Source organism: Typopeltis vanoorti, chromosome 1, assembly GCF_054136105.1.
Source record: "Typopeltis vanoorti isolate ZY-2024b chromosome 1, IOZ_Tvanoo_1.0, whole genome shotgun sequence".
NCBI classification, from domain to species: Eukaryota; Metazoa; Arthropoda; class Arachnida; order Uropygi; family Thelyphonidae; genus Typopeltis; species Typopeltis vanoorti.
In genome coordinates, this window is record NC_143549.1 from 41,646,792 (window position 1) to 41,660,821 (window position 14,030).

Sequence of the window (14,030 nt, forward strand, 5' to 3'; positions counted from 1 at the left end):
ATGTTGCCTTTGCGAGACATTACTTACAAAAATATTATTGAGTATCAACTTCACAAGGTATGTTTATCGAAACTTTTTAACATTATTGGTGACATTAACTTTATCACTGTTTCTTAATGTTCTGTGATTATTTAAAGATTATCTATATATGTATATAAAATCTAGTTATTCAATATGTTAAAAATATTGAAAACCGAGAAAAATGAAAACAAAGTTTATTAGCACAACTAGTTTCAGATTGTATCAGCTTGTTTCAGGTGCACATTAAAAAATAAATAACGCGGACATTCCTATGGGACAAGTCTAATGACATTTTCCGTTGCCACGATGAATTAGAAAGAAAGGTAATAGAGCTAAGAAATCATTCTCAAACCCCTACATCTCAACAACAACCTGAGTTACAACCTTTCAGATTGTCATTGTGCTACGATCAAATACTGACGTTCGCGAGATGCTATAACGCCAAAGAATGAAACTAACGAGACAACAGTTTTGAATGCTCAGACTTCAAAACTTAGTCCTTATAAGGACTGGCTTAAAGGGGCGAAGCAAGAATGCTTTTCATCTTCCCCGTTATCTGTAGAGGACAGCGTAGGGATAAGGTGTTATTGAGCTATTAAAGCTCTGATCATGGCAGGAGGGTAACAGCAATAGCCGAGCCTCAGTTAGAACTTCATTGGCTACAGCATTGCCATCCATTACCCTCCAAGGGTATTGGATTTTGGATTGAATGAATCAATCACCGCATCTCACGGTCGATTGATTCCCCCGAACCCTTTAATTGTTCAAAACATAATAATTTATATCAGGTTCATATATAAAATATATATAAAATATAGAATGGTTGTTAATTATTAAATTCCAATTGTATAGAAAAATATGAAATTTTTACAAATAAAAATTTTAAATTAGAAAAGAAGATGAATATCCCAATTTATTTTAAGAAATTAAATTCTGTTTCAATGAATAAAATAAAATAAAACGCAATAAAGTCAATAACTTCTTTATCTGTTTTTGAATAAAATTATTATTATTATTATTATTATTATTATTATTATTATTATTATTATTATTATTATTACCTCCAGGGAGTCCAAGGACTCATCGAGGGAATTATCAATTTTTGTGTATGAAACGAGGCTGACTGTAATATTTTAATTTAAACTTATTCTACTACTTAATTCATAAGAAACTTCTTATCTATATAAATATATTTAACATACTTCATTATTAGCTAATGCATGGATGGTTTGAATTCAATTCAAATGAATAAATTCTCTATTGTGCCCAAGAGAGTAACGAATACAGCGCCTTTCATTCAGCAATTAATGAAGTCTTTATAAAATCTCGTAAGTTCCTACCTACTAATCCTAAATTTCTATCTAGCAATCAAGTACTCAACAGCCGTAAATAAGTCAAGTCCAGTGACCTTAACTGACGTATGCAGTACTTTTTTTTTTCAGTTAGTTAATAATTCCTTTATAGTCTTCGTTTCTTGCTTTAATATTTATACTCTCTACCTCAGATTTTTAATCAATAACTAATTTTTTTCCTCCACTTTATTTGCAGGTTTTACAGTTTGTAATTTTATTAATCGGAGCAATAACAGTGCAGACGAAGGAATATAAACATCCCGATTCAACACGTTGGGGATTTGTTACAAGTTCGACTTATGTTTCCAAAGGAAGATATTCTCAGCCATATAGTTTAAGTGATGACTATAAACAAGATTCTGTTGATTACAATATAGAATCTTCTTTTTCTAACACTGATGCTCCAAGTGTCGAAACATATTTTAAAGCAACGAGACCCAGTTCCTTTTTGAACAAAGATGACGACTCTAGTACGCGTTTCACAGATTACGTCTCCCTTTCAGAAAGTTATTTAAAAGGAAGATTTGCAAACGGTAGACCAGTGTGTGCTCAGGAAAAAGATTTTTGTCTTTATAATCATGACTATCCAACGTAAGTGATGTCAGCATATATTATTTATAGTAAAAAATATGCATTATGGAATTACTACAACATATTTAAAATTACATTTCGAATTTCCTTGATATATTCCAGCATGTTTCTAGTTTTAAAGTTCTTTACGAATGATTTAAACGAATTTTAAATGCCATGTTAACCTTATAAGGACAGGATTAAAGGGGCGAAGCAAGAATGCTTTTCATCTTTCTCGTTATCTGTAGAGGACAGTGTAGGGATAAGGTGTTATTGAGCTATTAAAGCTCTGATCATGGCAGAAGGATAACTGCAATAGCCGAGCTTCAGTTAGAACTTCATTGGTTATAGCATTGCCATCCATTACACTCCCAAGGTTAAGAGTCTCTCCATTACCAGAAATTTATCATTAGAAAAATTTTTCTAATGATAAATTTCTTATAACTTGCATATAGTAAATTTTTATTGCTGTTTAGAATTATTTAGTAATATATAAATACTTTTTCTAATAATCCTTATTTTTTTAGATTATTAAATCTATAATAAAATTTGCAGAGTTTTTATATTCAAATAAGTGTTTTTTTTTACTCTCCTATTTCCGCTAATAGCACTGAAGCTCAAAGTGCCCACAGCATCTTTAACGTGATCAATTATATGAACAAGCCTCGTAGGACAAAACATTGAATTACTTTTTGCCTTTGTAATCCTCGCATATGTGCTGGTTTAGATTCTCTACACTTGTCAATATTAAAACGAAAAAACAAAGCTGCCTTAATGTCTACTAGTGTCTGATCGCAAGCCCATTGCATAATAATTTGTTTTGCACTAAAATTAAGGCTTTTCTTAAATTTTTTAATGAACTATATTAACAGTTTTTTTATAGTGATGAGCTAGCTCAGCCTATTGTTAGTCTAGGTTTGTTCACTAAGCTCATTTCCTCTTCTTAGAACTATTTCATTTTACTCTTATCATTATCGCAGGGAAATCATGGGAAGCTATATCCATCAATATAGAAATCTCATCTTTACCATGTACAACCTGTTATCGAATTATCCTCTGCAAAACACAACCTTTCGATCTCCGACACGTGGTCATCTGGTATGCGAGACTAGCGTCCTCTATCTACGTCCCGGATGGGCCAAAAATTGGAGAGCACAATGGAAAATTGTCATAAACAGCGATCACTTTCCGCAGATTATAAGAATGGAACAATGCAAGTAAGCTGAAGTTTAAACTTTTCTTGATGTTTGATTTTGGTTAACATAGTTAACAAATTGCTTATTTTTATTTGCTCAAAATAGCATTCTTGTTTCGATTTCAGATTCAATGGCAAGTCCTGTCAGTTCATCCCAGCATGCTTCGAATCTTCCTGTGTGCAACGATATGCAGTAGTGCAGTTATTATGTGCAGATCCCCTTCGTCCAAATTTACCGCCTTCAATTGATGCATTTCCGATTCCTAGCGGATGCGATTGTTTAGTAAATGACTTCAAGAAAATATGAAATAAAAAGAAAAATCTGACTACAAATAAAATTCCCGTCTTTTAGATAATTATTCTACATTACAGCTTTATCAAAATAAATCACGCTATTTCATTAAAGGGGAACGGACATCCAGGTTGTGATTCATTCTTACGTCAATTTAACGTTTAATAATTCATTACGAATGTCACTAAGCACAACTCTTACAAGCCGGACAAACATGTAACAATGGTTTAATGTTTCTTCAATTCCTGTTGGATAACTCCCTTCCTGAGAATAATTAGGAATTTAAGTAATAACTCATTTCTCCAGTGGTATATTGCATTAACCTTGAGAATTCAGGCAAGTATAAACAATAGATTGCTCAACATCCCTTTTAGACCCATCAAGGTAGAAAATGTGTAGTAATCGGTAAATAACTTTCAGACAATTGCTCCTGGGAGATAATTATACACCTTAAAGAGGAAAATAACGTATACTGGCTAACTGCTTTTATTATTCGCTTTTCTTAATATATAACACATATCCAGTAACGAGCATGCCATTTAGCAAATGTATGTATACTTTCCCAAAACTCATGAATTATCAACTAATGATAAAGAATAATTCATTGCTTATAGTCCTTATATAAGGATAAGGACTGCTTAAAGGGGCGAAGCAAGAATGCTTTTCATCTTCCCCGTTATCTGTAGAAGACGGTGTAGGGATAAGGTGTTATTTTGAGCTATTAAAGCTCTGGTCATGGCAGGAGGGTAACAGCAATAGCCGAGCCTCAGTTAGGACTTCATTGGCTATAGCATTACCATCCATTACCCTCCAATTGTATTAATCATGGCATCTCACGGTCGATTGAATATCTCATTTCTTAAAAGAACTGGGCGATGGACTGAGTCCTTGACTCTTTATCCCGTCATCTGAATGAAGTAAATCTGTGTGGATGGAGTGTTATTGAGCTAAAGAGCTCTAGGCATGGCTGGGTAACGGCAATAGCCGAGCCTCAGTTAAAACTTCATTGGCTACAGCATTGCCATTTGTTACCCTGGAAGTCCTAAAACGGACTTTTCGAATATCTCATTATATCTCATTATAAGGACTGGCTTAAAGGGGCGAAGCAAGAATGCTTTTCATCTTCCCCGTTATCTGTAGAGGACAGTGTAGGGATAAGGTGTTATTGAGCTATTAAAGCCCTGATCATGGCAGGAGGGTAACAGCAATAGCCGAGCCTCAGTTAGAACTTCATTGGCCACAGCATTGCCATCCATTACCCTTCAAGGATATTGGATTGAATGAATCAATTACCGCATCTCACGGTCGATTCTAAAGCCATATAATTATTTTAATTTTTTTTATCATAAATTAATTATGGTGTATTATTGTTTTATAATATTTTTATTTTTTTTCTCCATTATTTAATTTTTTTTCTAAGAGAGAAAGATATATTAATATTACTATTAACAAATAATGCACATCTACTTTAAAACAGTTTATAATATTTAAAATTATAATTTAATACAATTTAAATACGTCTTAAAATAGTTTTACATTTATTATAAATTTGAATTATTTCCACCATGCTAAAAATATATAATAAATAATATGAGACAACGAAAATAATGTATTTAATATTATTTCTAAATAGATTTAAAAATTAAAGTTATGGACTTCTTTTTTAACTTCTCACTTCAAGTATTGGTTAAAAACAGTTATTAAAACGAAACTGTATAAATCACGTGAAACATTTTATTCTGACAGTTGAATTATGGAAATAGTTAACGGAAGAGTTAAATCTTTAACTGATCATGATTAAAACTCACCTTAATCTATTACAGGACTTTTTATAACAGTGCTAACATTATCTAAATTGAAAATATATAATTAGAATAAAGTATGTACAATAGCGTTTTTTTTTTGTGTGTGTGTGTGTGTGTGTGTGTGCGTGCGCGCGCGCGTGCGTTTTGTAAACTTTAAGGGGGGGGGAACGTTATTGTGTTTAAATATATATCTTTAACCTTGATCACACACACACAAGATGAAACTATAATCCAAAAAGCTTGTTTACATGCGTGCATGATACAACCATACTATTGTTACAATATTACGTTTGTCCCTTTACTCTTTTGCGTACAATGAACACGGTAAACCTTCCACTGCAGTGATGCATGTCATGACCTTACAGACTACAGAGAAAATGGGGTTCACATTTCCTTCCCCTTTACTTATACAACATCTCAGTACTGAAACACTCAGTAGTAACAGGAAGTTAAGTGACGTCATTAGAAATGATCTGCGTATGCGTTGAATCGGTTGTAGGAAGTTAACGAGCGTCTAGCTAATTTCTCTGAAATCAACAGAACTATCATAATATACACAAAAATAAAGTACCAAGGGTGGTAGTTTTTATTAGTGATTTAACTCTAAAGAGCTTCTTACTTCACTAGCTACATGCCAATTAATGTCAAGTACTGGAAATATCCTGTAGTGACGGCTCTAAAGGTCACAAGTTATTGCAAATCTTACGTTTCTACGTTGAAACTGTTTATTTACTGTGTGTGTGTGTGTGTGTGTCAGAGAGAGAGAGAGAGAGAGAGAAAGAGCTTTCACACTTTATTGTTGGTTATGTGAGTGTTATTATTGTTCGAGACGTAAGCAACCTACAAGTTAATTAACACAAAAAAAAAAGATTACTATATTTGTAAGATAACGAAAAACGGTTGCAATTACTCTTTTTCCAACCTCTGTATTTTGATCTTTTGATGATTAATTTTAACCAGTGGCTGCTCGTCCATAAGGGCTGCAGCCCCTCCAGTATAAAATGAAAGTTCCTGTTTTAATAGCAGCATTCTTAAATGTTTATATATTTATCTAAAAACCGTTATTTTCTTGATTTTACTGATACTACCCCTGTGCGGGCTAGGGGTAGTATCAGTACTGGCTAGTATAATCAACGCTGGAGTTGCATTCAATGTAAACCGCTACCTAGTGGGAGTAAGAGTGATTTACGTGCAGTTTGGGCTGGTAGCATTGCAGCCCCTCCACTACAAATTCTTACGGGCCGCCACTGATTTTAACCCTATCTCGTATGATGCTGTGGAATTCTAAATATGTTTTTTTTTTTTTTTTTTGCCTTCTGTTTGATTCTTGGCATGAAGCTAATACCATCTGCGCATGCTTCAATTTCACTGATTTATTAGTGTCGTATCTATTAGTATTTACTGGCAACGATCACATTTTTTTTTATGTGATTCCCACCCACGAAAGGTTATTAGTAAACTATATGATACATTCGTACCGTGGGTGGGCTAAGGATTTTTTTTCTATTTTTATCAAATTTATATATTTTAATTAATGTTTACATAATCTGGAAATCCTGCTCTACAGACCAAAGAAGGAACTTTTTGCAAGCCACTTCAGGCCTCCAATAATCAGGGAGGTGGTCTCACACCGGGTGATGAAATTCTTCTTGCACATAAAGGCAATCACAAACATCTATGCCTCCCCAACCTGTTCGTTGGAGAGCAGGTACGCTAACCACTCGGCCAACCAGGCCCTCCAGATAAAGTATTTCAGAGTTAAATTAAAAAATACTAGGCTCGCATCCTGTTTTAATCCTTAGTTACTGAAAAGGGATATGCTTAATCCTTTAATATTTTAAGCAATGCTTCTGAATTTCCCATTCTTAATCCATAATCTTTTTAGCTTACCCCTGGTATTCCAAAGCGTATCATGATCATATAATTTTTCACTGTTTTTGATATTTTCATTTTGTCCTATATGGTTAAAATAAATTCATATTTTTTGTCTTCTGGTTTCATTCTCCTATTTTTAGCACCTCTGCAGGAGATGCTATCCAATTTTATCCATTCCTGGGGATCTTATTATTCCTGAATGAATATACTATATTGCTGACCTCTTGCCTTGATGGTAACTCTACAGATTCATCCTCAACAGTAGTGGATGGTACGTAATTTTGAGTCACAGAAGTAGTGTTCTTGTTTGTTCAGTAATTCATGAAAATATTCTCTCCGCCTTTTTTTAAAATTATTTCTTCGCTAATATTTATTAATAACTATATTCTGAATATTAGGTGATTTTTAAATGATTTTTAAAACATGCTAAGATATCTTTTATAATCTAAAAATTCATTTTTCTCCTAAGAACGTACTTCGAATGTTTTGCAACTTGACATCGTTTTAAATAAACTCTTACATTACCTTCCTATTCTCCACAAAAAAAAACAACAACATCATTCTACAAAGAATTGATCTGAGAAGGCCATGAACTCAAAGAGCACTAAAAGCTGAATAACGAAAAACACTATAACGATCAAAATTTTGATAACGATCAAAAGAAACTTCTATACTGCTATGTTGGAAACCAAGTATTGGTCTTTTTATGAATAAAAATTATAACAATAATCGCTAGCATTAACTATCCAAACTAGTTCAACGAAATTCGTTAAAAAAAATTATTTACGTAATTCTTAACATAGATGAATGCCTGACTAGTTTTTGTACACTTGTTTTTGGGACAATCCTTGGAAAAGAAGGCAAAAAAAAAAAAAAAGAAAGAAAGAAAGAAACACTTCACCTTCTGTTCTTTCTTTTATTATTTTTTTATTTTTTTAATGCTATATACGAGTATATATATATATATTTTTTTTTTCTTTACGAGATATCAAAGATTTCAACCCTGGATTTGTCATTTTCAGGTTTCGAACAATCCAACTCATTCATCACCTTGGATTTCTACGTTTTGGAGATCCAGAGTGATGGCAAACTACCTGAACTTGGTCAAATAACTCGTTAATATCGTTTTGTTAATTATTAACAGGAATGAACAAACTATGCGTGCTACCGGCAGCTTTTACTCCTACTTCCAGAGATAAAATGCATTGCTTTGCATGAAGAATTCGTCAGACGATATTGTAAAATTGAATGACTAACACTACACAAAATATAGCTCATAAGCTTTCAAAAAGTACGACATCGACACTAAGGATTTTTGATATTCGAGTAAAAATGTTGTACTGAAAATACAGAAGGCGGTTTAGCTTCTTTCCCAAGCTATCGATAGCAGAGCGGATGCTGTGGCTTTGCAAGAAGACTTGAATACACTGGCTGAATGGGTAAACGAGTGTGGATATCAATTCAATGTTGCAAAGTGTACGATTTTGAAATATGGGAAGCAGAGATGGGATGAAGAGTGCATAATCGGTGAAAATATCTTGGAAGATATTTTCACCGATTTGGAAGATATTTTCAAATATCTGGGAGTGACTGCGGACAAGGATCTAATATTTTGTGGGCATTTTGCTAAAATTGTGAGGACAGCACAGCGGATAACGGGAATGATGCGGAGGGCACTGATTTGTGGAAGTAAGGATGTTATGGTACCCTTGTATAAGGCTTTTGAAATAAGGCTTTTGATCAGGTCATATACGGATTTTTGTGCACAGATTTGGTCCCTTGGCTTTCAAAGAGATGAAGATGCATTGGAAAAGGTCCAGAGACGATTAAGTAAGAATCGTCTTACTCAAATTTTGTGTGAATACGAAGACAGATTGTTAAGGGGTTATTACTATACTGTTAAGTATTTATTACCAGATTAATGTGTGGAAGGTTTTGCATAGAATGGGTGAAGACAGGGAGACACAGAAGGTCATCCCTGGAAACTGTATGTGGAGAGTGCGAGTAAGGGGTGAGGAGCAGGCTTTTTGCATAGAGAATAGTGGGTTATTGGAATGCATTTTCCGAGAGCGTAGCGAATGAGGAGAAGGGTGGTGAATATCTTTAAGGTATAGTATGATAAACTGTCTGTACAATACTGCGACCTCCCACTATGAGTCTTTCGATTCCACTGAGATTTAATAATAAAAAGTAATAATAATAATGATCTTAAACATACCAAGGTCATCAAAATAGTTATCGGTGCACTTGGTACAACTTCAAAGAAAACTATCCAACTATTTACAGCAATTAAACATCAACGAAGTGACCCCATATGACCTACAAAAAACAGCATTACTTGGAACAGTCCATATTTTACGACGCTACCTGACGGACTATTCTTAGATTCTTGGGTAGAATCTGAATTGTTCTCTATCACCAGTCAAATATTTGTTTAAATGGTATCTTGTTTTGACTGTGTATCAATTATGTGAATAAAATAATTTTATTTTTTATTTTTTTTATTGTTCTTTCAAATATTTACATATGTACAATGATCATTTATTCAGTATATTATTTTACAAGGTTCAGCACTTTGTGCTACATATAATGAGATTTAAATAGTAATGATGACAACAGTTTTTTTTTATATAACAATCATAATAATAATTTACAATTATATTGTTCAGAGTTACATAAGTTGTATAATATTAGATGTTGTGGTTTACTATTTTTTTTCAAGTTTCAAAAGGTGTGATTATACAACAGTATTTATAACATAACATAACATCATTGGCCAGAAGGGTGAAGCAAGATGCTTTTATTCCCCGTTGTCTGATAAGGAGGATGAATTGAAGGAAAGATTTATGAGCTGAGAGCTCGCCCTGGGGGGCACGGAGATCAGTCATTGTTGCAAGTAGAACAGTATTTATACATATGCAATCTAAATATTATGTTTCCTTATTTTCACAAACATATGGTGTAAGCTCATGATTTACTTTTAAAAGAATTCTTTTTTTTTTTTAACATTGCATACATTTGTTAGTTATTATATACATTACATTCATTTGTTATAATTATTATATACATTACATACATTTGTTTATATATGATACATTACTTACATTTGTTTACATGTGATATTTACATTACGTACATTGGTTTATATATAATACATACATTACGTACATTGGTTTTCATGCGATACGTACATTACATGCATTTGGTTACATATGATACATCTTGGATGAGAACTTTTTTTGCTTTCATCCTCGAAGCTTATATGTAAGCTTATCTGAGGATGACACCAGTTGGCTATTATGTATTGGGTTTTTTTTTTTTTTTGCTGTGTTGGGAAGCTACGAAATCTATGATTGAGAAATTCGCGTGCGCGCACACACACACACACACACACAATAACTTGGAATGTATTGATGTGTCGCTGAACTGGAATCCTGAGCGAATATATTGTGTTTCATTAAGTTTGTATGGTATTTTGGGTGCATGTTTCTTGTTCGTAGTATGTCCTTAGAGCTCTTTTCAGGCTATTGTAGTTTGTAAAGTTTCTGTATTCAAAAGGTAATTTGTTTATCATGTCTGTGATGTAGAAGTTTCGCGTGGCCTTTCCGTAGTGATTATTGTATTTATATGTGATATAATTAGTCTGAGGTCTTGTTATACGGTATATTTCTAACTGTCCTGTAGTTGGCATTGAAATAAATGTTTTAGCAAGGCTGCATAGTGACATAAATGTTTTGCCGTCAGTATTTTGTGTTCTGCCATTACAATGTTTACAAGGTCGTTATTTTCTTTTTGTTCCCAAAAGATCAGTTTTGTCATTTTGTACTGTAGCGACATTAATCTATTTAATTTGTAGGGTGCACAGAAAGCATACGTTGTTATAGTGTATCTTAGTATATTTTGGCATAGTGCTTTGTATAATAGTGTTTTTAGTCGTATGGGAACTACGTCTTTTAACCTGTAGAGTTTGCCACTTATCATTCGGAGTTTCTTGTGTAGATAGTTTATGTGGCTATTCCAGTTCATATCTGCATCGAAGTAAATTCCAAGGTATCGTATTATTTCAACCTGAGTGACTGTAGTGGTTTTGCTGTTCTGTGTGTTTTTTATGTTGGAAAGTGGATGTTGGATGGTTATATATTTGTTATCAACTGGTCGAGTCAGTGGATTTCTGAATATCATTAATTCTGTCTTTTCTGAGTTTAGGTGTATGGAGTTTTTCGTGAGCCAGTCTATGATCAGATTTATATCATGTTGCATATTTGTTTGGGCAATGCTTGCGTTATTATGGATGGATATTATTGCTGTATCGTCTGCGTATTGGAATATCTTACCTTTGAGTGGTAACTGATTAATATCGTGCGTGTAAATGTTGAATAGAGTTGGGGAGAGTACAGCTCCCTGTGGCACTCCACAGGTTACTGGTAGCTCTCTGCTTCGGTTTGATCCGATACGTGTGATATGCTTTCTATTTTGGAGGTAGTTTGTAAACCACCTGTGAAGAGGCCCGTCTATTCCAACATGCCTCAGCTTTTCTAACAGGTTTGATGTGTAAGTGTATCGAATGCTTTAGTTAGATCAATAAAGACTACCATGGCAATTTTGTTTTTGTCTAAGGCGGTATTAATTACGTCTGTAAAATCTTCCAAGAGAGACGTTTTTCCCTTATTTTTCTGAAAACCATATTGTGTTTTGGGGATAATATGAAAGATTTCAGTGTATGCTCTGAGTTTCTTCAGTATGATCTGCTCCATAATTTGATTGATAATTGGTAATGTTGCTATGGGTCTGTAATTGCTGATTAAATTTCTTTTTCCTTATTTGTATATGGGTGTAATTATGGCGGTCTTTAGCATACTCGGTATCTGTCCTGTTTTAAATATTTTATTTATTAGTTTTAGTAGGATAGGACTTAAACTAGTTGCATGTTGCTTTATATCTTTAGGTCTGATGCCATCTATTCCTGAGCCTTTGTTTGGTTTGATTTGATGTATTGCTGAGAGAAGTTCTGCTTCTTTTATGGTTGGGAACCATTATGTCTGTTTTGATTGCGGTCCAAGTGGAGGGTCTCGTTTTGTGATTGGGGGAATATTTCTGTGAAGTTCTTGGATGGAGTCTGCAAAGTATTGGTTAATGTCATTTGCTAGTTGTTGGATAGGTTTTGCGTCTTTCATGAAGCTGTGTTTTATGGTTTCGGAGACGGTGGTGTTGGGAACAGAATCTAGCATCGCATTAATCAGATGCCAGGTTTGTTTCATGTTGTTTTGTTCGGAGGTTAGTTTGTTTCTGTAGTAGCTTCTTTTTGCATTTCTGATTTGTGTTGTAAGGCGATTCCTTGTTATCTTATATTCAGTTTTTAAAGTTGTGTTATTTGGATATCGCTTTAATTCTTTCCATAAAGCGTCCTTTCTGTGTATTTCTAGGATTAAGTTTTGTGTTATCCAGGGATTTTGTGTTGTTTTTGATCGAATTCGGACTTTCTTTGTAGCTTTCTTATATATTTCCTCCAGTATGAGTTTAATGTTGTTCTATAAGATATCTGCTGAATCTGATGCCAGGTGTTCCCAGTCTGTTTTTCTTATTTCGTGGTTGACTATTTCTTCGTCTATTATTGTGTTCTGTCGTTTTCCTTCTGTGGGACATTGCATGGGTATTGTCTTGGTGTGCAGGTTTAGAGCGGTGAAGTAATGGTCTGCTACTTTGCACTTTATGACTGATGCAGTGTAACTATTTGGTGGTGCTCGGACGTTTATATGATCTAGACAGGAGGCAGTGATAGTATTTCCGAATATTTCTTCTCTAGTACATGATGTTATTGTTGGTATTAGATTATACATGGATAGTGTGTCTAGGTATTGTACAGTGTTGTTCTGGTTTTCATTTGCAATATTTATGTTTATGTCGCCAATTATCATTAGGTGTTCGGTTGAGTATATTTCTTGGCTTGAAAGCCAGCAATTGAGTTCGTGTAAGAATTTTATCATGTTTAGGTTTGGTGGTCTGTAAATAGCATTTAGTATTATGTGATGCTCTGTATTCGTGGTATTAATGATTTCGAGGCAGAGAGTTTCAGCATGCTCAAACTGATAGGCCGTTTCTTTTGCTATTAATTTTTGTTTGATAAATATTAATATTCCACCCCCTCTTTTTGTTTGGCTGCACGATCTATGTTGTTGGAAGCCTGGAATTTGGAAAGTAGTCGCTTCGTCATTAGTTATGGATACTTCTGTAAGAATCAATATATCGATAATATCAGTGTAATTCCTCAGATAAGCCTGTAATAATAACCAATGTTTTCGGATGCTTCTGATGTTAATATGCAAGATTGAGAGACCTCTCGCTTGTACTGTGTTTTGTTTCCATGCATCAAGAGATTCGAAAGTACAATTACTGATGTATTCTGGTGTAATTACATCTATCTGATGGTTCACATTCATTTTTGTTGTGTTGAGATCTTCTTATTGAACTAAGTTGGAGTCTTTTGTTTCACTCTGGCAGCCTGTCTATATCTTCCGAGCTTTTTATCAATAATAATAATAATAATAATAATAATAATAATAGTAATAATAATAATAATAATAATAATAATAATAATAATAATAATAATAATAATATACTGAAATGAAATATAAGTGACAGACCAACAAATTTACACTTTGCCATAAGTAGCAATGTTATCTTCTCTATAATGAGCAAAATTAATCGAATTTTTTTAAATATTATTTTTATTCTTTTACTTGAGCCCAACCACAAAATGTTGCTAAACTATAACATGTTTTGCAGCAATGGGCTGGCTAAATTAAATAAACATTTGATCTCTATAGGGAATTCTCACTCTACCAGACATGGAAAATTTTCGAACAACATCAGGATGCCAATAAGGAGGGTGGTTTTGATCTCACACTAGACTACGAAAATCA

At 33.6% G+C, this 14,030-nt stretch overlaps 1 protein-coding gene across 1 annotated transcript; it reads left to right on the forward strand.

The window, feature by feature from the left end:
* Positions 1-3,445, forward strand: LOC150109919 (uncharacterized). Its single transcript, XM_090398918.1, has 4 exons — positions 1-57; positions 1,570-1,964; positions 2,924-3,160; positions 3,265-3,445. The coding sequence occupies exons 1-4, from the start codon at positions 1-3 to the stop codon at positions 3,443-3,445; spliced, it is 870 nt and encodes a 289-aa protein (XP_090255044.1).
* Positions 3,446-14,030: the final 10,585 nt, after the last annotated feature.

Excerpts from the sequence above, each read along its gene's own strand:
- LOC150109919 (XM_090398918.1), top strand. The coding sequence starts at position 1 with ATGTTGCCTTTGCGAGACATTACTTACAAAAATATTATTGAGTATCAA. Across the intron at positions 58-1,569 it reads TTGAGTATCAACTTCACAAG|GTTTTACAGTTTGTAATTTT; the intron begins GTATGTTTATCG and ends CTTTATTTGCAG. Across the intron at positions 1,965-2,923 it reads TATAATCATGACTATCCAAC|GGAAATCATGGGAAGCTATA; the intron begins GTAAGTGATGTC and ends TCATTATCGCAG.